Source organism: Leptinotarsa decemlineata, unplaced genomic scaffold (assembly GCF_025532065.1).
Source record: "Leptinotarsa decemlineata unplaced genomic scaffold, Ldec_3_MD MMD2_tig00000199_RagTag_RagTag, whole genome shotgun sequence".
Classification (NCBI taxonomy): Eukaryota; Metazoa; Arthropoda; class Insecta; order Coleoptera; family Chrysomelidae; genus Leptinotarsa; species Leptinotarsa decemlineata.
Window position 1 is genome coordinate 16,271,968 of NW_027412544.1, and position 26,225 is coordinate 16,298,192.

The 26,225-nt window shown below is 36.3% G+C and overlaps 1 protein-coding gene and 3 long non-coding RNA genes across 6 annotated transcripts in view; 3 read left to right on the forward strand and 1 right to left on the reverse strand.

The window, feature by feature from the left end:
* Remo (Remoulade) overlaps nucleotides 1-11,030 on the reverse strand; it is a 99,591-nt gene extending 88,561 nt beyond the window's left edge. For all 3 annotated transcript variants that reach the window (XM_074173057.1, XM_074173055.1, XM_074173056.1), the window contains exons 1-5: nucleotides 10,564-11,030; nucleotides 6,017-6,082; nucleotides 5,746-5,961; nucleotides 4,635-5,685; nucleotides 1,967-2,303 (exon numbers count right to left, since the gene is read on the reverse strand). In XM_074173057.1, coding sequence (XP_074029158.1) covers nucleotides 1,967-2,303; nucleotides 4,635-5,685; nucleotides 5,746-5,961; nucleotides 6,017-6,082; nucleotides 10,564-10,772 — 1,879 coding nt within the window. In that variant the 5' untranslated portion in view covers nucleotides 10,773-11,030. The remainder of the gene's footprint in view (nucleotides 1-1,966; nucleotides 2,304-4,634; nucleotides 5,686-5,745; nucleotides 5,962-6,016; nucleotides 6,083-10,563) is intronic.
* LOC141481473 (uncharacterized) lies at nucleotides 2,922-3,963 on the forward strand. Its single transcript, XR_012465000.1, has 2 exons — nucleotides 2,922-3,232; nucleotides 3,295-3,963. It is a non-coding gene; the product is annotated as an uncharacterized lncRNA (long non-coding RNA).
* LOC141481472 (uncharacterized) lies at nucleotides 6,909-9,338 on the forward strand. Its single transcript, XR_012464999.1, has 2 exons — nucleotides 6,909-8,892; nucleotides 8,950-9,338. It is a non-coding gene; the product is annotated as an uncharacterized lncRNA (long non-coding RNA).
* Nucleotides 11,031-23,294: 12,264 nt separating the features above from the next.
* LOC141481471 (uncharacterized) lies at nucleotides 23,295-26,225 on the forward strand. Its single transcript, XR_012464998.1, has 2 exons — nucleotides 23,295-23,756; nucleotides 25,559-26,225. It is a non-coding gene; the product is annotated as an uncharacterized lncRNA (long non-coding RNA).

A 26,225-nucleotide genomic window follows, 5' to 3' on the forward strand; every position in this document is an offset into this window, starting at 1 on the left:
TCCCCAACACCAAACCATTATTTTAAAACCTCGGCACGTGTTTTGATAACCATGTGAAGATCTTCAAGAGGAATATCTTCCTCTTGAAGATCAGAAATCATTGTCAAGAGCAATGAAATAAGTATTGACGATGTGACCATTATACTCTTTCCCTTCCCTAAATATACCATTTTTAGAGATACTATGTGTGTTTAATGAAAGATACTCTACGATGATGATATTCAGAGACGAAAAGATTTAAAAAATAAGTTATGTGTAATTAATGAATTCAAAATGATAAGATATATTCAAATAAATAGTTGAATAGGTAAGTTGTTGCCTGCGGCTTCGCTTGCGTAGAATTTGGTTTGTCACATTAAGTTTAGTGACAGACCATTTAAAACAAATAGTTAGGTTTTTTATTAACCCAAAATTTCAGGTTTCCAACTTTAAAACCAACGAAAGTCGATACAATCTTTAAACCCCTATTTTCCCCTTCGGGGGTGGAAATTCCTGATTCCCTTTCTTGATGCTCATTTACGTTATACAAAGAACCTACCGGCATATTTAAAGATTCTAGGTTCAGTAGCTTCGGCTGTATGTTAATATAAGCGTGTCAGTCAGTCAATCAATAGGTACCCACTTATACAAAATTGAATAGAAAAAAAAAAAACTGAAAGGATTAGAATGAAATACATTGGTAATCCTACTAAAACTACTTCTACTAATATTATAAATACAAAAAGTTTGTGATGGGTAAATGTAACGTATGTATTTACGTTTTTTACTTTTTCACGTGGAAACAGCTCAAGGGATTTCACTGTAAGTTGGTATATAGATAGATCATGACCTGGAATAACACATAGGTTAGGTTCCCACGGTAATGTCGGTAAAACATTGAGAACAGCTAGTATTATATAAGTGGGTACCTATTGATTAACCGATACTCTTATATTAACGTTCAGTCGAAGCTACTGGACCTAAAATCTTGGAATATGCAGGTAGGTTCTTTGTATTGCGAAAAAAGAGCATCAAGAAAAGGAATCAGGAATTTCCACGCCCATGGGGAAAAATAGGATTTCAAAGATTGAATTGAATTCCGTCAGTTGAAGTTGGGTTGATAAAAAAATGTGTAACTATTTGTTTGAAATGGTCTGTCATGAACCTTAATATGACAAATAGCTTCAAGAAATGAAATATGTTACTTATACCTCATTATGAGGTATAGGTATACCAAAACTCTCACGCGCTCACGCGTCTGCCCACGTTCGGGTCGCGTTCTCGGCGATGTAACTTCATTGCTTAGACCGCCGGCCCCTACCTCCGCGTATCATCCCCGGTCATCTTATAGTAGACACAACGCGAAATGGCTTATTGCGTTGCGTTAAGTTAATCTTATCGTGATAACTTTTCAATGATTCGCCCAAATTACTTAATGTAAAAGACAAAGTTCATCTATGTTAAATACTTAAAACGACAATTGTATCAATTTTCATCAGAATTTGAGAGATATTCTAAAATGTGCATTAAAAAGAAGTATCCAATTTAATTGTATCTATGGCTCAGTAGTTTGCATATAGTGACTACCACATAAGAGGTTGATATATGCTATCGCGGACTTTTATTTATAACTATTTAAGATAAACAATCTTACAGTACATTATCTTCATGTAACTCCAACGGTATGAACAGAGCACTCTCAGGCAGCAATAATTTTTCCGACTTACTCAATACTTATCTTTATATTATGACTAAAATTACACAAAACCTTTGTAAATTATAGCCTATACGTTATTCTGACGTTATAGCTGTTTTTATGTAAAGTTTCATCTAAATCTGATCACTCGGTTAGGCGTGAAAGACCTACAAACATACTTACATATACATCCATCCTCACAAACTTTCACATTTATAATATTAGTATAATATTATTTTACTTATTTACTGGAAGTTGAACAATTTTTAGAATTTCCATAATAGCACTTACCTAATTTTACTCCTACCACTGCAGAAGTTACATCCTCCTTTCCCATTCTGAATTGGTCAATGGGAAATAACTTGTTTGTAGAGTGCATTGCTACCAGAATATTGTATGCTTTACTAATAAGATTGAATTTCATTTCTAGAAGTTGTTGAAACAAACTAGCAGGTATGGTGACAGATGCATCTATACTACTCCCATGTATACCTATGCTGTCTTGGGGGAAGCTAGGAACACACGAAAATAAAGAGTCTTTTCTGTTGTTTGGATTTAGGTACCAGGTACATTTCAGTCCTTGAAAACCATCCTTCTTTACTTGGAATACCTCCATAGCTAGATGGCTCTAAAATTTTTTTTTTTAAATTACTCACATAATAATATATTTATTATTCAGAATAATAAAAAAAAACAAATATTGTGATTATTATTAGCATTATATATTTGCCTTTTAACCCTTTTCCCAAATTCTCAATAAGTCCATTCTTACACCATGGCGTAAATGGTTATTGGGCCCAAGAATCATGTATCCTTAATAGAAGTAATGAGTCAAGAATGAAAACTTCCTGCATTCAAATTTGGTAAAATTAGAAAATAGTCTTCAAATGATCTCAGTCTGTTTAAAATCTGTTTTTCCGTTAACCAGCTGTCGCAGCCCTACGAACGACAACTCTCAGAAGTCGAAACTTGTGCGAGCCAAATACTAACGAGGTCTTACCTTTTAACGTGTAATTTCTAACACGGGTTGGACGATAGCAAGTGAAAATCGATCGTTCAGCCTGGGGCTTGAACCACTGACCAACACGGCGGTCGATTTGAGTGAGTGAACAAAGCACCCACGTCGAACCGACCGGCTACCGTCCGATCAGAACGACTATTGCACCAGAATGGAATGGGAAAATCAACTGAGTTCAATTAGTATTTCTAGATATTTATTCTATTTTTCTCCTCTTTTCAGACAATATTTGCATCACATTGAGCTGAAATCTTCATGAAAAATAGTATGTTACTTTGATATTCAAGTAGTTCTACATCGAATAGTATCTGCTTGAAGGTGGAAAATTGGTGTTTCCAATGAATTTGGCACTTTTCCCCCAGTGAATACAATACTGTATCTCCTGGCCTGTACGAAAGCATCAGTACCTCTTCAACACTGAAGAAGTGTAGGAAATGATAAATATATTTAATGGATAATCTGACAGGAATTATCAAGAATCGCAGCAGGTTTTGCTTATGATGTCAGGTTAAGTGCTTGTTGACATAATTTCTTGAAAGGTAAAAGGTTTAATAAATAGGTAAATACAAATACACATTTTAACCCCCTTTCAATATTACAGGAGGTTACGAAGGATTTTTGTTCAAATAAGTTTTGTTATACTATATCTACAATGGTATCTAGTTTGATAGCATATCAAGAAAAAATTATAGTGTTTCTCCAATTTGGGACATTGGTCTTGAAGTTGATAGGTGTGGACATCAACAAGTATATGTAAATATAACGTATTCAAACATTTTAATATGAGATTTCCACTTGAAAGTTTACGATATCCCAACACTTGTTTCGCTGTACAATAACATCTTCAGGCGTCACAATACTGAATAAACAAAGTTTGTGTCATACTTTTATAGTCATTTGAATCCTAATGACTATTACTGCCTGACAAATTTCTACCTGATAAATTCATCACATAAAATATTTAGCTTTCTAGAAACAACTCATTAAACTGGAGAATAATGAATACAAGTTTTACGATACCTCATTTTACATACTTTCAATATCTATCCTAAATAACAATTTCCTCATTTCAAACTGAATTCAGTAAAGGGGAACAATTCAAATGTGTTTGATCAATAAGCAATAATCCAGAATTCTTAAATCTATTGACTTCTGAGCATTCCAAAAGGTTGAATCTTAAACCTTTCTCTTCCAAATGTAACATGTCATAATTGTGATTGAACATGTGCGTTTCTGTAAGAAGGTAGTTTGCAAATGTTGAATTGGTCTTCTCATTCAAAAAACTACTTCTATGCTCTTCCATTCTTTCAATTTGTCAGGTGATATTATCCATTGGGATTCAAATTACTATAAAAGCATGACATAAAATTTGTCAAGCCAGTATTGTGATGCCTGAAGATTCTATTGCATATAGAAACACGTGTCACGGTTTTGTAAACAGTCAAAAGGAAATCTCACATTGAAGAGTTTTTTTTAATACTTTATAATAATGGATTTTCATCAAATATTGGTCAGTATTATCATATGTAATTAAAAGATCATCCTTGCTATAATCTAAAAATTGTTTGGTGACAAAATGTCAACGCCTTAAAGTAGCCCAATCCTGATAGATTTCAACATAAGTCTAAAACTCTACTTGCAATTCAGGTGTTCACTGTTTGTTTGTCAAACTCCTAAGTGATGCCAACGACAGATTGCAACACACTCCCTGGCAAGGGAGTCAAGCAGCTTCATTTCTTTCAAGCCAGTGTGGCCTGCAATCCTGACCAGATACATAACTACAAAACTAAATTAATAAGTTTCAATTGTTCCTCCTTTCGAACTAATCAAATCTCTCAACAATCCTTTTCAAAGCATGAAGCAATCGATAACAATACTGATAAACTTGACATCTTTATAGAATACCCTAATATACTTTTATAAAAATATAACTTTTTTTACCTTGTGCAAATTAGAAGCACTAAGAACTGCAATAGATTCTGTTGCATTAACCAGCTTTTCACAAATCCTGTATTCTAAATTTGTTTTACTGATGTAAGTCATTGGAAGTTCCATCAAATTATTTGCAGAATCCATCAAAATACTACCAATGGTTCCAACATGCTCTGGCGGTGCATATATAATGTAATTTTCAATTGTCAGGACTGCATAAAACAAATCCATTATATCTTTAAAAATTGATATGTTTGACGTATAATTTCTGAAGTGTTTAGCACTCTCCTCTATACTCGTATTGACTTTAGAAAACTGCAGAAGAATTTTGGTGGTATCCGAAATGTATGAACATTCTTTAGTATTCAAATTTGACCATTCTCCATTATCCTTGCACGTGTAAAAAGCTTTTTGATGTGTTACATCATAATTCAAGTTCAAAGACTCACATGGTATAGAAACCGTATGATTAACAATTGTTCGGGGCCAATTATATGTTCCCTTGTTGTTGGATGTGAGCGTCATCGGACAGTATTTGGTATCATCAGATATGACAACAATGGCTACACTCTTAGAATGATTTCCATGTATGGATATGAAAACACAATTCCATATTCCAGTATGTTTTTTTCTCAATCTAGGAACAGTAAGAGTACTAGATATTCGGCCTGCACTTCCCAATGTATCATTAATAATTCGAATATCAGAAAAATTTAGCTTGGGGTCAGATTCGAGCCAGGTCCATTGTAAGCCAAAACGCAAGTGTTCCTCAGGTGAATCTGATATACTTGGAGCATCACAATGAAGGGATAATGGATCTCCTTCGAAAACAACTTGGTTTTCATTAGGGCTCAGTTCAATGGCAAACGATCCACTATTACTAGCAGGTGATCTGCAGTGAATATCATCACCAATTCGTAGTTTCCGTAATGGGCGACCTTTGAACGTTGATGGAGATGAACATTTAGGATTTGACACAAGTTTAACTTTTTGCTTCTGACTATAATCGTGGAGCCATAGTAAACCACAGTCGCAATTGAGGGGATTATTTGATATGTCCCTGAAAAATAAATCAATGATTCAGAGAAAGCTCTGAATTTTCTATTCATAAAATACATACAGTTGTTCAATCTTTTCTAGGGGCTCCAATGTGCCCAAAATAATGGTGCTTATTTTATTTCCATTCAATTTCAGTCTTTCTAAATGCCTCAATTTATCAAAAGCTAATAAATCAATATGGCTGACTGCATTCTCAGATAAATCTAGTCTCCTCAAATTTGGAACTTCACTAAACTGATGCGGCTGCAATTCAGTCAACTGGTTTCTACTCAAATCTCTGAAAAAAATTAGGCTGCATCAGTAGATATTCGCAGAAATGGCACAAAACTCACAATTTCTGAAGGGTTATCAGCTCCACTTTGGGTGAGAATGACTGAAGGAGGTTACCAGACAAATTCCTAAAAAACGTTTGTAATGATCAAAAAACTTGGTGAGTTATACAAAACAATTTTTTTTTGTACCAACTGTATGTAAAATCTGACAAGTGGCCATCGATAAATACTTTCCTTTTTCTGAGTCAAAATATATTTCCATGAATTTAGACATCATTATAATTTCACAAATATTCAAATTAGTAATGTGTTGAAAATATTCAGTGACAAGAATATGTTAGAAGTGTGTTCTCAAAAACAGCTAATTACGAACACGGAATTCGGTATTATTATCCATGTAGAAACATGATAATTCCTTTCACTTACTGATACAATTTACGTCATAACTTTCATAATAAAGGGTTTTAGAAAAACCATGACGCATATTCTGCTATACACTAACTTCCTCATTTTCACTTGAGGAAGCTATTGTATAGCGAAATATGTATTGCAGTTTTATAACACCCTTCACAGTGAAAATCCAACAGTAAAGTGTAACCACGACACGCGTCATGGTTTTGCAAAACTATTTATAATGAAAATCTTACAGGTAATTATTTCTGTTAATGTTAAGATGGATTTTCATCAAATATCAGCCAGTTCTATCCAACTCGTGATAATTTCCTCTGAATGAAAGGAACAATAAATATTTTAAGAAGAAGACAATTCTGGAGTGAAATTATTTTCTGCTAGATATACAGAAAGTGATAAAATTAAATTATATATCATGAAAAATGTCATAGTGTTAACATTCAAAAACTCAAATCTGATCCTAGAAGGTAGAATTTAAATTGGGACTTATTCTTATTCTGGTTAATAATAATAATTACACAATATAGATAACAGAAAAAAGTATAAATTAAATTCAAGACAGTGGGTAGTAATCTCGGTAGTAATTTACTTCAAAGATTTTCATCAGGCGAATGATTCAAATCAAAATAAAGGAGAATGTTTTTATAGTTGCCTATATGACAGTATTCAGTGGTGAATAACTATATACTATGTGTTTTTCGAAGAGGAACATGACAATTTATTTGCTAAGAATTCCTGAACAGTTCTAGAATTGAGTATTTTGTGGTGAAATATAATATTAGCATATACGTTACAAGCATTTGAAGATCAGTGTTATAGATAGAGAAAAATATTGGGAGATATTTTCAGTTCAAAGGCAGAATATCTTGAGTATTCATTTTGAACTCTCTCTAGACTGTTGATATGATGTGACCAAACACAAGTAAAATAGCCTACAACTGACTATACCAATGTATAATAACTAGGTCCATTCTCTAAAAAAACGTAATGAGAGATTTATAAAAAGTAGATTCCAAAACCCATGCTAAACCAATCTTTATTAAATGGGGCATTCTTACTTTACCTTCCATTTTTATTCTAGAAACAATATTGTTTGTACATAAAAATTAAAATGAATCTAATGGTGACTCTCCAGGATTCACAATCATGACACAAAACACAAAGACATCATCAGGCTACCGAAGATGCATTATCAGAACAAAGCCAAACAGAATTATTTTTTTTAATTCATAGCACTTTGCCTAGTGAGTGGAAAGACCTTTGTATAAAAGAATTGAAGTTCATAGTAAAAAAATGCACTTGTTCCAGTTATACCGGAAGTAGCTGTCAACTTCGTTATTTTAAATGGAACACCCTATATATTATTACATTTCTAGATTCTACATCAGAAGTTTTACCGTCTTTGACATATTTAAGTTTATATGTCGAAAATGATGTTTGCAGACCTTACAATACTAATCAAATTTTCCTATAAGGAAGCCTTTATCATTATGTTTTGGTCGGGTTCCTTGTAGAGGGAAAACAAAGTCAATAGACTTTATATGAAATTTCAATATTCATTGATACAGGGTGGTCAAAAAAGAAGAACATAAATGAAATTTAACAAACTATCTAAAGTGAGTTTTTTCAAATGGAAACCCCCTATTTTTATGATTTAATCGTATCAAGCATTTGAAACAAGGGTAATTTTGTGTAAGGATACCTATTCCGAAAATTAGTAGTTTTTGAAATATTTGCAATTCAATATTTTTCTATTGACAGAGTTCTTACTATACCGTTTCTAAATTCTATCATTTGGCCATGACGGCGCGGCGTTAGAAAGCAATCAGTTGATACGATAATGTCACTACTTGTCATTTGCAAATTGTCAAGAATAAATCATGCCAGTACGATTTAATTACACAAATGAAGATTATTTAAATTTATTTATTATTTTCGGAGAATGTGATAAAGTTATTTCATGGATGTGTGATACATTTACGACCCGATTTCCGAAAAAAAAAATCACCAAATACTGTCAAGAAAATTATACAAAATATCAAAAATTTTGGATCTATAAGAGCAAGAGTGCAGAATAATAAACCAGTACTCAACAATGATAATATTGACATTGCAATTTTGGGATATTTTGCGACATACCCAAGAATATCTAAAAGACACGTAGCATTAGAATCGGGAATATCTCAGGCATCAATCCTAAGAATTTTAAGAAACCACAAGTTCCATCCATGTCTTTTCCAAAGTTCAACATTTTAAAGGGAACGGCTTTTTACGAAGAATAGAATTCTGTGAATTAATTTTACTTCAATCTCAAGAAAATGTTTTTTTGTATAATATTATCTGGATGAATGAAGCGAAGTTTACGAAAAATTGGATTTTTCATTGACAAAATTCCCATTCTTGGGAATTTCATGTACATCCATTTAGAGAACTAAATTTTCAAGATTCCAGGCAATTTAATGCTTATTGTGCCATAAGAAATGACAGCGTCGTGGCCTTAGAATTTTATGCAGACAATTTGAATGGTAAATGAAGACAGTTTTGAATTCTTCTAGTTATAAAACATGTTTAATAATTTCTAGGTGAGCATTATCGTAACATCTTACACAATCCCCAGATCTGAAAGTACTCGAATTCTACATCTGTGGAACAGTCAGAAATAATGTTTATAACACCGCAGTAACAACCAAAGAAAATTGCATGCAGAGGATCAGAACTGCATTTGCAGAACTTAACTCTCGGTTAGAAAGGAGAGCCACCCATGTGGAATCACTAAGTAGTTGCGAGAAATGTCTAGAAGTTCAAGACCATTAGTTTGAACATTTACTTAAATAATTTTTGTAATTTTTTTTCTAATTTTTCAAAAGTTTTGTATAATTTTCTTGACAGTATCTGGTGATTTCTTTTTTTCCGCAAATCGGGTCGCAAATGTAACACATGTCCTTGAAATAATAAAATCCAATAATCTTCGTTTGTGGAATTTAATCGTCCCAACATGATTTATTATTGACAATTTTTAAATGACAAGTAGTGACATAACAATTAATTGTTTTGTGACACCGCGCAGTCATGGCCAACCGACAGAATTTAGAAACCGCATAGTAATTATTCTGTTGAAAGGAAAATATTAAATTGCAAATATTTTAAAAACTACTAATATTCGGAATAGGTATCCTTGTACAAAGTTACCAATATTTTTATTGCTTAATACGATTCAATCATAAAAACGGGAGTCACTTTAGACGATTTATTAAATTTAAATTATATTCTTTTTTTTGACCACCCTGTATTAATAATTATCGAAATTTCATATGAAGTCTATTAAATTTGGTTCTACTCTACAAAGAAACCAACCAAAATATAATGATAAAGGTTTACTAATAGGAAAAATTGATAATTATTATAGGGTCTGCAAAATTTTGTCAAAAAAAAATTAAATATGTCAAAAACCGTTAGACTTCGATATAGGACATTATGCACAAAAAGTATTTAGATTCTGATGTAGATATAATCCAAAAATGTTATAATGTATATGGTGATCCATTAAAATTACGAAATTGACACAGCCATCTTGAAAATATTTCAGCCGAGTTGCCCCCATGGAGTTGGGGGGAGTTTTAAGGAGAATAATTAGTATCAATACAGTTCAGTTTTAGATTCTTGTACATTCAAGATAACATTTTCATGACTGACAAATTAATGTAACTTTGAAATGAAAAGAACAGTCTGTTCAATGCATATGCAAATGAATCTATTGCATCCAAGCATTTAATCAATAATTTGTCATAAATGAAATAAAATGCTACATGATTTGAGAAACTGTGCTTGGAAAAATAACTGTATAGCATGAAGTTATATTTTATATCAATAAATTCGGTTAAAAAACTAGGGTACTGCTTTTAACATCTGGGCAAGAATGAACTCTCATTCGAAACATTAAAAAGCAGTATCTATGTAAGTAGGTACAATTGGATTTTCATACCTCTTTCCGTTATTATTAATAATGAGCTTGTTTGCTGTATTTACTGTTCTTCGGTATAAAAGTGTGTCATTTGGAGTTTATTCTTTAACAATCCCTTTTCTAAATGCCACAATAACCTACAGTGCTATTATTTCTTTAATCTATTAGTATTAACACTGTTACATTAAATATAATTCATTAAACAAAGACAATGAACCAAAACAAATCAACTCACAAATGGATCAACTCGCTGGCCACACTAAGAAGTTCCAGTTCATCAATGTGAATAATTTTATCTTCTGCTTTGTCTTTTTCTCCACAGACCATTCTTATGAAACCATCATTTGAATTCCTTTTACATATACATTTATTCGGGCACAATTTCTCAGTGCCATTTATGGTGACAATAAATAATATTATAATCCACTTCCAAGTTATGACCATTTTCAAGTTTGAAACATTTTATTTTTCTGTGTACATCACTAAAAAGCCTCTTACTATTTTTCATAGTTAGAAGTCTTTAAATCAAACAAATATTGGATTCGAGACATAATTAAAGCAATTGAAAGTTAGAACTTGATTAACAAGTCACGTATAAACGGAAAACCATTATTATTTTCATTGAAATTGTTTGATACACATTTAAGAAAATGTAAATGAAAACACAAACATTCACAAATTTGACTGCAACTGTCACTGTCATTCGTGTCATCTGTCATACCTGTCAAATCTAAAGTTCTGAAGATAGAAGGAGTTTCCGTTTCCTCGTCGAAGTGGATTGACGTGTAGCGGCTGTTCTCATCGTCGAGAAAACGAAAGCTCACGCCGTCATAGCTCTTGCAAGCATGCAATACTTATTTGTGTGGTGATAGTTCATTCGTTTGTATATGTCCGCCATCGGAAAACGTGCAAGCAATACATAAGGACCATCACACGTTTAGTAATAATGTTATTACCTGAAAATGATAACATTAATAATGAAAGTGTAGAGGTAAGAAACTGGAATGAATATTGAAGCGGTAATGAAGCGTATCCGGATATTCTGATATTTGCCCATCATTCTTAGCAGGGGAGGGATACTGTCAGTAAAAATGATCGGGCGTCATTATTTCGTCATTACTCAGTTCGGTACTTCAGTCAGTGCGCATTGTGGACTCAAGATGAATGGACCTGCGGCTAGTGAAACTGAAAGTGAAAACACAGTAAACGACTTGGTCCACGTACGGTTAAAGCCCTGTTTTTCTAGCGACACATTTTTTGCGTCGCGTGCGACGTGTCACGCTCAGCTTGATACGTCGCAAACTTCTCCATAGAGATTTAATAGGACTGTTTTCCTTTAAGAGCGCAACACGTTCCACGCCGACGCGTGATGTGTCAACGTTTTAGACCGACTACCTCGATAGGAGTCTATTCGACGAAATCCATCTTGATTTATGTCAGGTTGAAAATCTCTTCCCGTACCCTTTTAACTGTCTTTCGCCATGGGGGCGAGTGGTTCAAATCTCAAGGTGTTGTTTTTGCTAACGACATAGAGGTCAATGACATCTATGCCGCTCTGGCCTTGTGTACCCCTTCCTGACTGGGGTATTGATGAACAAACTGTTCATTTTAACAGACGTCGTGGGGCCTTCACTCAACTGAGCGACGGGGCCTTCTGAATCGAGTGGGGTCGTCTATAGTGTAATCTACAGCTTCCCTAACTAATGGGTTATCATGAGTTTTCACTGACTCGAAAACTCTCTGATTCCTCAACTGAATGGACTGCTGTATGGTTAACAGCTTCAAATCTCTGCGGATGGCTTCATTCCGCACGAACCATGGAGCATTCACCAGCATCCTAATGATTTTGTTTTGCAATCTCTCCAGAATGGAGAGATTTGTCGGAGCGGTTTGTCCCCAAACGCCTGAAGCATACATGATGACAGGCTTGAACATCGTGTTGTATAATAAAATCTTGTTCTTAAGATTCAGCTTTGATTTACGGTTTATGAGAGGATAGAGCTTGGCTGTCCTCATTTGCAACCTGCCTTTGATGTAATCAATGTGATTTGCCCAGGTGAGTCGGCGATCCACCCAAAGACCTAGGTATTTGACTCGATCTCCCTGCCTGAGATCGTGACTCTTGTGTCTGGAGAAACGTTTCGCCTCCCCAAATCTATCGCTTGAGTTTTATCTGGGTTCACCCGAATCTTCCACTGTAGGTACCAGCGTTCGAGGTCGTCCAATGCGCGTTGCATGTAGACGACCGCCAACCCCTGTCCCATGGAAGAAGCGAGGAGAGCCGTATCATCGGCGTATAGGGAAGTCTTCACGTGATCGAACCTCGGAAGGTCGCTCACGTAAAGGCTGTACAGTAGTGGAGACAGCACAGCTCCTTGAGGCACTCCAGCTTGGATTTCCCTGACCGGAGACAGGGTTCCTTCAACTCGGACCTGAAATGATCTGCCTTTCAGGAAGGACCTAATCCACCGGATCAGGCCCCGAGGCAGGTCGAAATCGAGCATTTTATGAAGTAAGCCTTCGTGCCATACACGGTCGAAGGCTTTTGAAATATCCAGGAGGACTAGATGGACAGTCTTCCTGTTATTCAGCTCTGAGATGGCATTTTCGACCAGTCTCAAGGCCTGCAACTCGGTGGAGTGTGCCCTCCTGAAACCGAATTGTTCGTCAGGCAGAACATTTCGGTCTTCAACTTCTTCAGTTAGCCTTTGCAGCACAACACGTTCAGCCAGCTTAGCCGCTGAGCAAAGCAGACTAATCGGTCGGTGATTCTGGGGAAACAGCGGGTTCTGGCCCTGTTTCGGAATCATGACAACTACGGCATGCTTCCATCTTCGAGGGAAGTATCTGAGGGCGATTGAGCTATTTATTATATCTAATAAGTATCTGATAAAGTTCTCCGGGAGCTGCTTCAACAACCTATTGTTGATTGAATCAATTCCCGGAGCCTTTTTTGGTTTGGAGGCTCTGATATACCTCCTCAGTTCTTCCTCCGAAGCTGGACGGATCACATCGTCGTCATTCTCCCTGAGGATACGCTGAACTCGTTGTTCCAGCCGGATATCACGGTCAATATCATCGTCCGGATCAACGTTAAGTTGGAACTGATTTTCCATTGTATCTGCAAAGGCCAGCGCCTTCTCGGCGGGGGAGTAGCAGATACCGCGCTGTCCGTGAAGAGGGGAGGGGGCGGTTTTCCTCTTCTCGAGCCTGCGGGTGACTCGCCATAGCTCATCATCCCCAGGTTCAAGAGATTCCAAACACTCACTCCACCTCTCGTTTCTGTAATCAATGATGGCTCGTTTGACTTCGTTGGCCATCCTGTTAGCAGCAGTCTTGTCCCCAGGATAGAGGGTCCGCTGGTAAACTCGTCTGAGTCTGTTCCTCTCTCGGATAAGGTTCTTTATCCTAGGAGGAAACTCATTATAGTTTCGCAGAGGACACTCCGTCCTGGTTGTGGCTGCGCTGAAAGCGTTGTTCACAGACAGTTCAAAATCTGCCACTGCCGCGTCGAGACCGTTGCGAGTTTGAAGTGCCTCGCGGTCTGTAGGTTCTCCACTAGATGAGCCTTGAAGGCTTCCCAATCCGTGGATGATCTCACGCGATATTCGTGAGGAGGGGGATCATCACCCAGCATCAGGATGACTGGATTATGATCTGAGTCTAATTCCGACAAAGTGTACACTTCGCAGGACATGGAGACGTTCCTGAGTAGTGCGATATCAAGCACGTCAGGTCTGTTATCCCCACGGTAGAACGTAGGCTCATCTGGACCCATCACTCGATACTCATGCCTGTCAGCATGCGCATGGAGCGCTCGGCCGTTCGTGTTGGTGATTCTGCTCCACAGACTGTGCTTGGCGTTGAAGTCACCAGCAGCAATTGTGGGGGTATCTGTCGACAACAGCAGTTCATCCAGTGATTCTGGGAGTAGACGATTCCTCGGAGGGTTGTAAACTGAGATTAGTCTATGACGACCTCTTCTCAGTTGGAGTTCAACGCCCACGGCTTCCGTGCCGTGTAACAGATCCGAGTTAATGCCGAATTGTACGTGAGGAAGATTGCGTTTGACAAAAATGCCAACTCCTCCTCCAGCACGTCCAACTCGTTCTCTATGGTACAAACGGTAGTTTGGGATACCAAAAGGCTCATTGTGCAGGTGGGTTTCCTGCACAAGTGCGACATCGATGTTGTGTTCTGTGAGAAAGTTTGTGAAGTCAAGTTTTTTACTTGAGATGTTATTGGCATTCCAAAATACGACCTTAAGAGAGCTAGGTAATGTTGGTTGTCTAGCCATTAACAAGTTTCAGTTATCACGCTGGTGTTCACCGTAAACATTTTCTCGAGTACGGGGAACTGAGTGAAGAGTTTTTTCATCTGGTCCAGAGCGGAGCAGATGTCACTAACCTTCGACGGACTAGGATCTCTAGGTGCTGGGGTCGGCTTAGCGGAGGTGTTGCCGCTCTTAGCCGCTCCTGCGTAGCTCATCCCCGGGCGCGTGCCAGATGCTCCGGCAGGGCGCCTCCCAGGTGTGGATGCTTTTTGGGGGGCATTTGCTGCTACCTTGGTCCTCCTGCGAACCTTGGGGAACTCAGGGCAACCTCGGTAGTTCGCGGTATGCACCCCCTTGCAGTTGTTGCATTTAGGGGGTTCTGCCCTAGGCTTTTTGCATTCACCTGAAAAGTGTCTGCCGGCGCACTTGACGCAGATAGGGATGGCCAAGCAGTTTCTCTGGCTGTGTCCAAACCGCTGACATCGGTGACACTGTCCGACCAGTGTCCTCTGATGTTGGGGCTCAACCTTGATTTTAACGTTGAGCAATTCCCTTTCGTCGTAAATGTTCTTCTGATTTTGGCTCACTTGAACCAAAACCAGAGGAAGCGGGCGGTTTCCACGCATCATACGTGACACTGAGGTTGGTTGGTAGCCTTTCTCTACCAAGGCGTCCTCGATCTCAGCAGTCTCCAGATGTTGTGGGACTCCTCTGAAGACGGCTCTGAGTTGCCTGTCTTCAGGTAAGGTGTATGTGTGGTGGGGGATCTTTTCCCTCACCAGGAGTTTGGACATGTTCCTAAAGTCCTCTATCGTCGGAGGCTGAACCTTGATGCCGTCGGCCAGGTTCACAGCTTTCGTGTAGCTCACCTTATGAAAGGTGGCTAGCTTGATGAATTTAACTCACTTGTCCTTCTGGCGAACGACAATTGGGGGAACGCGGATTTTCTTAGCGCTTTGGGGCGCTCCAGAACGCGGGCGGGGTTGGGGGATGTTATCCGAATCGTTGAGATTTTCAACCTGCTTACTCGGGCCACCCTGTATTGTGGCGAGAGATATCTCGGATCTATTTTCGAAATCGTCGACCGACATTTCCGTCTCTCCGTCGATGGAGGGTTCAGTGGTCGATATCTCCGACTCTGAGGCGCTGTGTTTTGCTTCTTTACGAAGCTTGGTTTTCTTCGTTAGCCTTTTCGGCTTTGCTCCAGTGTTTTCTGCAACACTAGGAGGAGCCGGCTTGAGAGGAAGAGAAGGAAACTCCTCCGGTAGACGTCGCTTTTTTTGTGCCGGCTCTTGCGGCTTCGTCTGAACCATGTCTACTCTGGTTTGAGTAGAGGGGGTAGTGATCGCAGTAGCACCTTCGAGGGAGGTGTTCTGTGGCGGGCGCTCGAGAAGCTCTCTGACCCCTGGTGGGGGGACAGAGGGCGTCCGGGCTACCGCCCCAGGGCTGCCTCTTAACAGCTCTGTTGGACTCAGGCCCAGGCGGTCAAGTAATAAACCCATAAGGGTAATTACTTCACCCCTGTCCCTGGCCATCAGGCTGTCAAGCAGTTCCTCCATACTGCTACGACTCGACAAAGTATTGAAAACTTCCAGTAGCTGATGAGCACCAGGAGAGAATCGGAAATGAAATATTCAAGCGTACTCACCAGAAACGTTTTTGCTCACTCAAAATAACACAACGCACCAAACTACACCGAGCCAGAAACACTGCAGCACGGCTGAACATTCACAATAAAATTGGCGTAAAAAACACACTAGATCGCTACGGCACGTCTGATCACTTCGGTGTCCAGCAATCGAATAGGAGTCTATTCGGTTTCATGATGCGCAATATATAGTCAGGTTTTGTCTGAGAACGTTTGTTCCGTTTAGTGTGATTAGTGTTATTTAGTGACTTCCTGATGAAAATGGAACCACAATCCTTACATACCTCTCATCAATAGAGAAAACCCAACGCTTCCTTGGCTTTCTGATGCCAGTATATCTGGTTAGGAGGAGGCAAACAATAGGCACTAACCAACACTAAGTACTATCCTGCTTAAAGCATGTAGTGGCCAAACGACAGCGATTTGTACGACTCTCCCATGGTTAGAAACCTGAAACAAAATCAATAATAAGGTGTTATAAGTGTCGTATTTCACTGGAATTTGAATCATCACTCAAACATTACATTTTATAGAATTATCCTTTTTTTTATTTACATAGGAGGTTAGTGCAAGTTACAGTGCAAGTTACTCGTTCAGTGTAAGAAACGGGGGGAAAGTGTCAGAGACCATTACACAAAGGAAAAAAAGAGAAAGGATCCACAGGAAGTGCCGCTGAAAAGAATAGGACAATTTACTGCCAACTTTGACTGACTGCAGATGGCGATTTTTCTGAAACAGCAGTGATTGAGTGAAGTGCTCCAAACCAACAAACCTCTGAAGATCCGCATAAACCTGAAAGTCGAGGGCCCGATACTGCTTCAATATCGCAAAGTAAAAGAAAATTCTTGTCTAAATCAATTTTAGATAGAAAACAAGGCAGTCAGGGAAGTTTTCAAGATATGCATTGATGAACTTGCGAAATCACCTCAAGAAAACGATGATGAGAATGATGTGTTTCATATGCGTGACGGCCACAGTTAAAAAATTTCCACCAGACCTTGTTACTTGTACAAAAGCGAAAATTTTTGAAATAGTAACTCAAATGGAATTATTGAACCAAACGCCGCCAATTCCAACTACTTCAGAATTCAGCAATAGTTTATAATGAAAACCGGACGCTATACTCCTCAGCAGCATCATCCTTGTGGACCACTCCAGACAAGTCTCACTGAAAAGCTTCTAACGCCAGTGATATAGTATCTGAAGCATTGGTGCAAGATTTTCAAGATTAAGACGACTTATATAATCTGTCTAATGTTTTATAATGTGAATCAAAAAGTTAGAATGTATATGTATGGTTGATTTTATTTGAAATAAACGTGATATGAATAATACACGTAAAATGAAATAAAAACTGAAAGAATATGTGAACCAAAATTATAACAAACTGAAAACCGTATACGAACTCGAATAATAGTAAGAAATACAAAATACAATAAATAACCGTATACTCTCTTCCTCACAATGAATTTAACTTTTATTTTTTCCTTCTTTCTACTCACCAATCAACATATGAATACTCGATATAATCCAGGTTGATGACTACAACACAAGCATTGACTCACAATTTCCAGTTTTAGTTAGTTCTTTCCTTTTTTTTCTAGTTTCTCAAATTATCTAGTTTTAATATTGAATTCATATTGTATATTATGCTTACCTGAATAAATATTTACTTATACTTATATTCTTAATTTTATTATTGGATCAAACTTAAGAAAATGAATATTATGTTTTTTTTTTCTCAATTCAATTGATTTGTCACTTACCTCAGAGTTGAAACCTGTTTTTTTGCAGGTGTAATAGGTAATTTGACTATAACAAAAATAAATTCACATTTCCTCTTCTACTAGGTTCAAATCATATGCGAAACTTTCGCGTCATTGCAATCATTTTTTCTTCCTTGGATTCGTTCCATGATGACATACCAAGACACTTGCAAACAAATTCTTAATTTCATAGGAACTTATGAAAGTCTTCCTGAAACATGGAATTCGTCTCTTGATATTTATATGAACAAAACAAAAAGAAACGAAACTCTAAATAAGTTGATGGTCATTTATAAAAAATTAAAACCAGAATCAAAACTTCCTGACGTTAGGAGAAAAACTTTAATATAATTCATTATAACATTAAAATAAACAGTTCAAAAATAACTTTTCAAAACGCTCAAAGGTGCGAACTCGTTTCCTCCTTCTCATAAAAGATGATGTATGCATCTCCACTCACAAGCGATTTTGGCGAAATTGGTGACATACACAATGAGGTCGAATTACCGTATATATCCAGAATTAGTACGAATGAAGTATATAAACTGTATTCTTTCGTATCACGTATTTCTTTAAGTAACACTAAATGTGAATAATTTTCGCCTTTTTTCAACCATTCCTTCATCCAGTAACGGAGTATAACAGAACGGTTCATACTCAATGCAATAATTATAGCTAGACATATTTTTTTTTCAAAATCCATAATCGATAAAAACATGGTCTATGTAATTTCTACGCCACTCGAAACATAATAATAATGAAAAATAATATCAGTAATAATGAACATGTGAGGTACGGAAACTAATGACATAGAATGACTGGACAATTTTTGGTAATGATGTTTCTGTAATGATCTGATGGAATAACCCCACATAGCAATAGATATTCCAGGTATATTTCATGAATATACATTTAAGCATATTGTATTATGCTATGAATATGCCATGAATATATATATCTTCTGGAGAATATTCCCTGGAAGTGCTCCTGGCGAACCTTTGATATATTTTAAGAATATTCCTTGGGAATATTCTTGGAATATCTTATAATATTCTTAGAATATCTAAGGTATATTCTATTAAGAATATTCCAGGAATAGAACCCCAGGAATATTCATAAAATATTCAGGATATTCTTAGTTTATTGTAGGAATATACAATAGAGAAACACCATAGAATATTCTTTAAATATATTTTATGAATATTCTAGGAATATTTGGAATATTCCAAGAATGTGACGAGTAACCGCTATTAGGCATGTATATATTGCATTTTGATACAAGATTCACACAAGTAATAAAACACATAATATTCACAAACAAATATATTTTAAAAACAATATACACTGAAATATTTGACGTTTCAACCAATATTAAAAATAAAAAATCTAATTAAAAATATTTATTCACTGAATAAAATATTCCTGAATACTGTCATATTACAAATATTAGAAATGTATTCAAATTACGATGTTCCTACTCTCAAACAAATGTATACTAAAATATATACTAAAATAACAACTCTGTGAATTCATCAGCACTAATTAAAAAATAATAAATATATCATTTCATTGAAAAAGAAAAAGTGTATTACATCAAGAAATGGGTTAGGTTAGGTTTCTCACTTAGAAAAATAAACCCACAAATGAAGTATTTAAAATGAGTGGTATGATGGGTTCTTCAATGAATTTCACTTACTTAAAGTTATTCAAACTTTGCTCACCAGAAAAGTTTTCCTTATATTTGTCCAAAATGCATCAGCCAGTGTTTCAATAGTAATACCTGGAACAAAATGTACATTAACGTTCATTATCACTATTTGAAAGTGGCACAATAAAACTGGAATAAAAATCAAATAGATATTTTTCGCATAGGTTACTCATGAACATTTACAACATTTTATGACTTGGAGAACAACATGCATTGTCTTGTAAAAAAGTAATCATTACGTTTTCAGTTCCTTGGTGCACCTGCCTGTACCAGGTACCACTCTGTTTCCTATTGGGCAAATTGATACTATCTTGAAAAGGAGTGATAAAAATTATGAAAACAAATGACACAAAAGAATGTGTCATTCACTTACTTTTCTCTATTGAAGATACACAACTGAAATCACTCTAGTTTAAACATGTACTTAGTCAAACCAATAAATCCCACACACCAACTCTCCTCGAACCTAAAATGAGGTATAGTAGGTTAATCACCATGACTTTACTATCGATACTATTGCATTTTACTTACTTTTCTTGAAGACTGAATAGATGCAACTCTCCTGTTTGAAGATCCAAAATCAAACTATTCGCTGTACTGCAAATTGGACAACCCCAAATTATAAATGGTACACTGAACGTGACAGAATTATACTTTGATAATAACACCAACACACCATGCATTACACACGCGAACCTGCCACGTCAACCGCCATATTGAATCAAATGTCGAATTTAACGCAAACGCAAATGTACCATGCATTAAGGGACAGCCGCTTTCACAGAGCTTATTCGACTGTCGCGCGCTACACTTCAATTGACCAATGAGAAACGTTTACTCCAATTATTCACTTCCCCATTTCTCTGTTTCCAGGATTTTTCGCTTTGTAATTAAATAATTTCAAATACAAAAAGACAAATAGGATGAGAATTAACCAATTTTTTGATGCAATTGGTTCATTTATTGGCCCATTCAAATTTTTTTGTCGTTTCCAACAGTTGCTGTTGGAGCAATTCATCCAGAATCTTTGCGTTGAGTTCAAAAACTGGTTAACACTATCAGGGTTATATACATTAGGTTATGCATTCGATTAAGATCTTCAAATATTTTTGTTTTTAATAATATTGAATTATTTGAATGCGTTATTATAAGATAATTCAAAATTCCATTGTATAGAATATTCCAAAATATACCGTGGGGACATATTCTAAGAATATACCATATGGTATATTCGAGCGACAATATTCTTAGAATATTCAAGGGAGAATAATCCATTTATAGACATTCTATGCACATTCTTTCGGGAATAATCCTGCCATATTCATTCAAGCATATTCTATGAATATTCTAAAGGCATGTATATATTTCAAGAATATTCTATGAATATTTGGAATATATACGGTCGTTTTATGATATACAGGGAATATTCCATGAATATCTAGTGCTGTGTGGGACATTATTACTGAACCTGTAATGGTCCCTTATGAAATGGCTTCTTCAGAGGTTTATTCATCTTGATGATTCACCGATAACTAGTGATTCTAGATTCTAGTTCATACCAACCAAGCGTCTTCAATTCATTCAGGTTAGAGCCCAGCTTCCTTACCATTTTAGCTGAAGAAAGACAAATGGGTTCATGACTGAGGGGATGTTGGCGGCATGAAGTACTCAGACATCAGTACCGCCCTTCACGGGGTACCCCTACCTGGCTGGGGTGGGATGGATGAAAAATCTGTTCATCCGTTAACGAGGGACATGAGGGCCCACCCCAGCATAATCTATAGCTTCCCTAACTAACGGATTTTCGTGAGTTTCCGCGCCATCAAAAACTCCTCAATTCCTCGACTGAATGGACTGCTGAATGGAAGGCAGCTGCAAATCTCTGCGGATGGCTTCATTTCGCATGAACCACGGAGCATTCACAATGATCCGTGTCAACTTATTTTGTAACATCTCCAGGATGGAGATGTTACAAAATAAGTTGACACAACTTTCGATCGTTTTTAGATATGTCAAAGATGGTAATGTGGTAGAACGTTTTATGGGTTTTCATGATGTTTCATCTTGGTTCACAGCTGACGATTTGTTTAATTTTTCAATTCGTATGTGTGACACCTATAATTTTAGGAAAAAGTTAATTGCGCAAACCTATGATGGGGCTGCACGGTCATGGCCGGCCATTTAAATGGTTTACAAACTAAAATGAAGTCCATAGCTCCTCATGCACTTTTTACGCATTGTCATGCCCATGCCCTAACTTAAGTATGAAGCAAAGCGTGCAACAACATAAAAATTTTCGCGCCTCCGCGCTTTTCTGTGTGTATATAGTCTATATGACTTAAGCCTCCCCTATTCTCCAATGCACGAGCCGTCACTGATAACCAACTACAAAAACTAAAAACAATAATAACAGCGAATAAACCAAACACAATATCCATTTCTGACCGTTTATTATAACTAATCCGATGTCCGTGGTACCGTCAAATCCTTCGATACTACCGCACGAAACGCGTTGGATGAGAATCTCTCTCTCTCTCTCTCTCTCTCTCTTTCTATGTTAATGGCTTTTTCTTCCATTGAGGCGCATTAAGCCAAGGATGAGAATCTCATCCTAAGAGCGGTTGAAGGTCCCCAACTCGGGCGGATCCCGTGATAAGAGAGCCTACTAGTTGTATTATTCTATTGTGACACAAGCACTACAGGAAAATTCTTAAGGCGCTCTCAGAGCGGTGCCTGTGCGTAAGTAGCGATTCACAATGGATTTGAATCGCTGGAGATTAAATCCATTTGGAAAAACCTTCTCAGAAAGTTTATTTCACATAAACGCAATTCTCCAGATGGAACAGTGAATTTCGAAGTGTACTAAGCTGAACTTCAAAACGATGAGCAGTTATACACTCCGTCGCGTATTTCTGATATGTACTGCTCTTGGTGGAATCAAATGTGCCAAGTCACTTGAACACTTTCCGTGAAAGTATCTATAGAAGAGAGACAAATCTCCAACCTTTCTTCTATGTTCTAGACTAGCAAGGTTGCACGTGATGTTCGCGTCTCCAATCAGGCGGATAGCTCTTTTCTGGATGGAATCCAGCAACTTCAGGGTATATTTGGATGAAGAGATTCGTACATGAGAACACTACTCCAAAGAAGGTCTGAACTGAGCTTTATAAAGCACCAAAAGTTATTGAGGTGTGTACAGTTCTCTGGTTCGGAACAATTTTCAAAACTTTTGAGAAGCAACCTTTGCAATTCCAACGACATGAATGTGCCAAGACGTATTGGTGTATACCACTCTATGACTCCCAAATAAATGTGTGAACCGCTGTGATTCGGGTTCATCACTGGGACGATTCTAGTTACAGAACTGGTTATTCAGAATAGACTCACGTATAACTTTCCTAAATATAACTGAGCGACCATTTTTACTATTTTTAGTTTGTCCCGATACCAACCCCTAAAACGCCTTCTCTGATGATACCCTCAAGTAGAAGAACAGTTTATTATATATTATTGGTCAAACTAGAATGGTCATGCTGTTGGCAACTTTGATTATAACATGTGTCAATGTCATGTCTAAGATGTCTAAAAACCCTGGTGCATCTACTCATACCTGCAAAAGTTTGGGGTAAAATGAGGGATTTATGGCTAACTTGATTAGCAGAGATCAACGCCGTTTACGCCGTTTCAGATGGCGCAAGCAGTCATTACAGTAAACTGTAATCATAAGACCACACAGGGTGTATTTGTATTTATATTTAATTCCACATTCATTTTTCATACCTACTGTGCTTTTAGGATAACTTAAAAAGTGAGTTAATGAATTTTTTGTGTTTTAAGTGTTATTGACGAATTGTCAGTATTAAATTGAAAGATAAGTGTCCAAGTTCTGGTGAATTATTAGTTGAAGTTTCAACCCAAGCAAAGTTTTGAAGAAATTTCGTGTAATTTCTTGATATTTCAACTCAAGAAATGTTGGCAGATATTATGTAGTTGACATTGGTTGTTTATCGGAACGAATTCCGCAAAACAGGTGGTAAGTATAAAGATTATATACTTGAATACATGTTTTTAGTATGGTATTGGAATGGAAAAACTGAATAATTCACTAGATTACAAAGAAATATTCCCAGTGAATTCTTTGTCGAACTTTTCGATTACCTGTTAAGAGATCATTTTGATAAGCACCAACTTTTAACCTTTTTTTTTAATTAATAATTAAAAAGTTTCCTCATTGATGCATAAAATTTGGAATAAGCAGTTTATATACGAAGAACAATGTAATGAGTAGAAACACAGCTGTTTTCTAATAGATATTCAACCAAAATACATCTACTCATAGTGACTATGGATGTATGTGTATCACACCTAGCAGTTCTACTCATGAATCAGGACATTGATTTTCTTATACATACACATCTCGTTAAGTACAGAAAATCACTCAAGAGAAATAGCACTACAGTCCCACCTTGAACTCGTCATGCAAGCCTTTGGGTTCTGCAAATAACTTGAGAGAAATTACAAGGCAAAATTTATTAATTTACAATAGATGTAAGATGGTCAATTACCTTCCGTTGATCATCAGATGTATTGAATAACTTCTTTGGTTCAGAAAGAATGTGAACTATTTATTGTCTGTAAAAGTATATTAAAGTTTATAAGATTTCTGTATTTATAATTATTGAAATTTACAGTTCCAGCATAAATTGAACAAAGTTTAATTCAAATATCTTCCATTATTATTATTTTAATTTGATTTCATTGAGTCATATTTTTTGCAATGATTGCATGTGCAGGTCATCACTGATAGATCAATTTGACACTTGACCCCCATGCCAATTAAAATTTCATATTTTTCAAAAATAGTATCGGTAATAGCCCCCAAACGTTTTTTTCATGTTTCTACGTCAAACCGTTCAAAAGTTAAGTTAGTTTTTTATCAGTCTGAGGTGAAATTGTATTTAATATCCTTACCAGTGGTAAATTAACTTCCAGTTTCCTTGTGATGGGATTTCTTTTATATTCAGGTTCCCACGAAAAGTAAAATACCGTAATGTTCAGAGAACACTAGGTTGAATTTCTGCAGACTGCATGAAAGTAGATTAGCGTCTTTTAGAATACAAATACAAAATGTCTTCTGATATACTTTAATTGCTCACTACAACCTTTTACATTGAGTGTGTAAAAGAGTTCTTTTTTTCAAACAATGTGATCATCAATTATGATGGTAGTTTTTTGAAAATATTCAATCAAATTTTAAAAAAACATACATCTGATGAGAGTTTCACATCTCAACAGATATTTTCAGATTTTTCGAAATTTGACTCACAGAAAATTGTATTTTTTTTAATTTTTATTTTCGAGGGCTCTTTCATTATGCTCTTTAGCACAGCAGATATTCAATCTAGAGATCAAATATGCCCTCAGTGCCTCTCTTAACAATTCTTCCTTGTGGTGTTCACAACCTACAATATTTTTGGGAGAAAAATTTGACAATTTGATTAAAATTACTGGAAAGCAATTTCTTTTAAGTTCCCTCTCAAAAACACCTGATATTATTGTGGCTTCAACATCATGAAGAAAGCTATTAATTTTTTGTGATGGTAATGTTAAAAATCCTCTGCTCTTGTTTCTTATGAGGGAATTGATTATTTCATTTCCCTTCTCCAATATCGAATCCACACATTCTCCACATTTGGTGTTGCCTTTAATTTTTTTTGCAACATATTCACAGAAATAAGCAAAAGCTTCATCAATACCTGAGAAGTCCTCTTTAATTTCGGAGATAGTTTTTTCTATTTCAATATAGAATATAAATTTTTGCTGTTTTTCTTTCAGATCTCCAATATGAAGAAGGGATTTCATCATTTCTCCTCCACTAACATTACTTTCCCTGGGCGGTTTTATCAGAGAATAGAGGGACATTAGGCGGAATATTTGTCCAACTTGAATTGACTTGGGATGAGTATTGCATCCACCTGCAGCTCTCATCATCCCAAAAATGCTGAAAATGATATCAACAAAGTTGATTGGAATTGTTATGGATATGTGAACATTATCACCTCCAAATGATCTTGGTTCAATCTGGATGTCATCAAGTATTTGAAACCAAAATGGGATTAGGAATATTCTCTAGTTGAATACTGCTAGAATTTGCCAATGGATGTTTTGTGACAGAGTGTGAATCGGGTAGAATACTACAGGATGGACTAGGAAAAATGTTTAGTGGAAGTTCAGGAGCGGTTTCACTGAGAAATAAAAAATATCAAAATACCTATTTTTATTGTAAAAATGACTATCACGTCAATTTCACAATAGAACTTGTCTAAAATCTAAATTTTTCATAATGATCTTCTACCACATAGTAACGGCTATATATCCATCAATTTACTTGTCTAAAACATGTTTTACCCTTTAGATCAATAAATGTTATTTAATTAAATTAATAAAACTATATAAATAATCACACAATCCTTATCAGATATTTGGCAGAAGCTTTATCAAA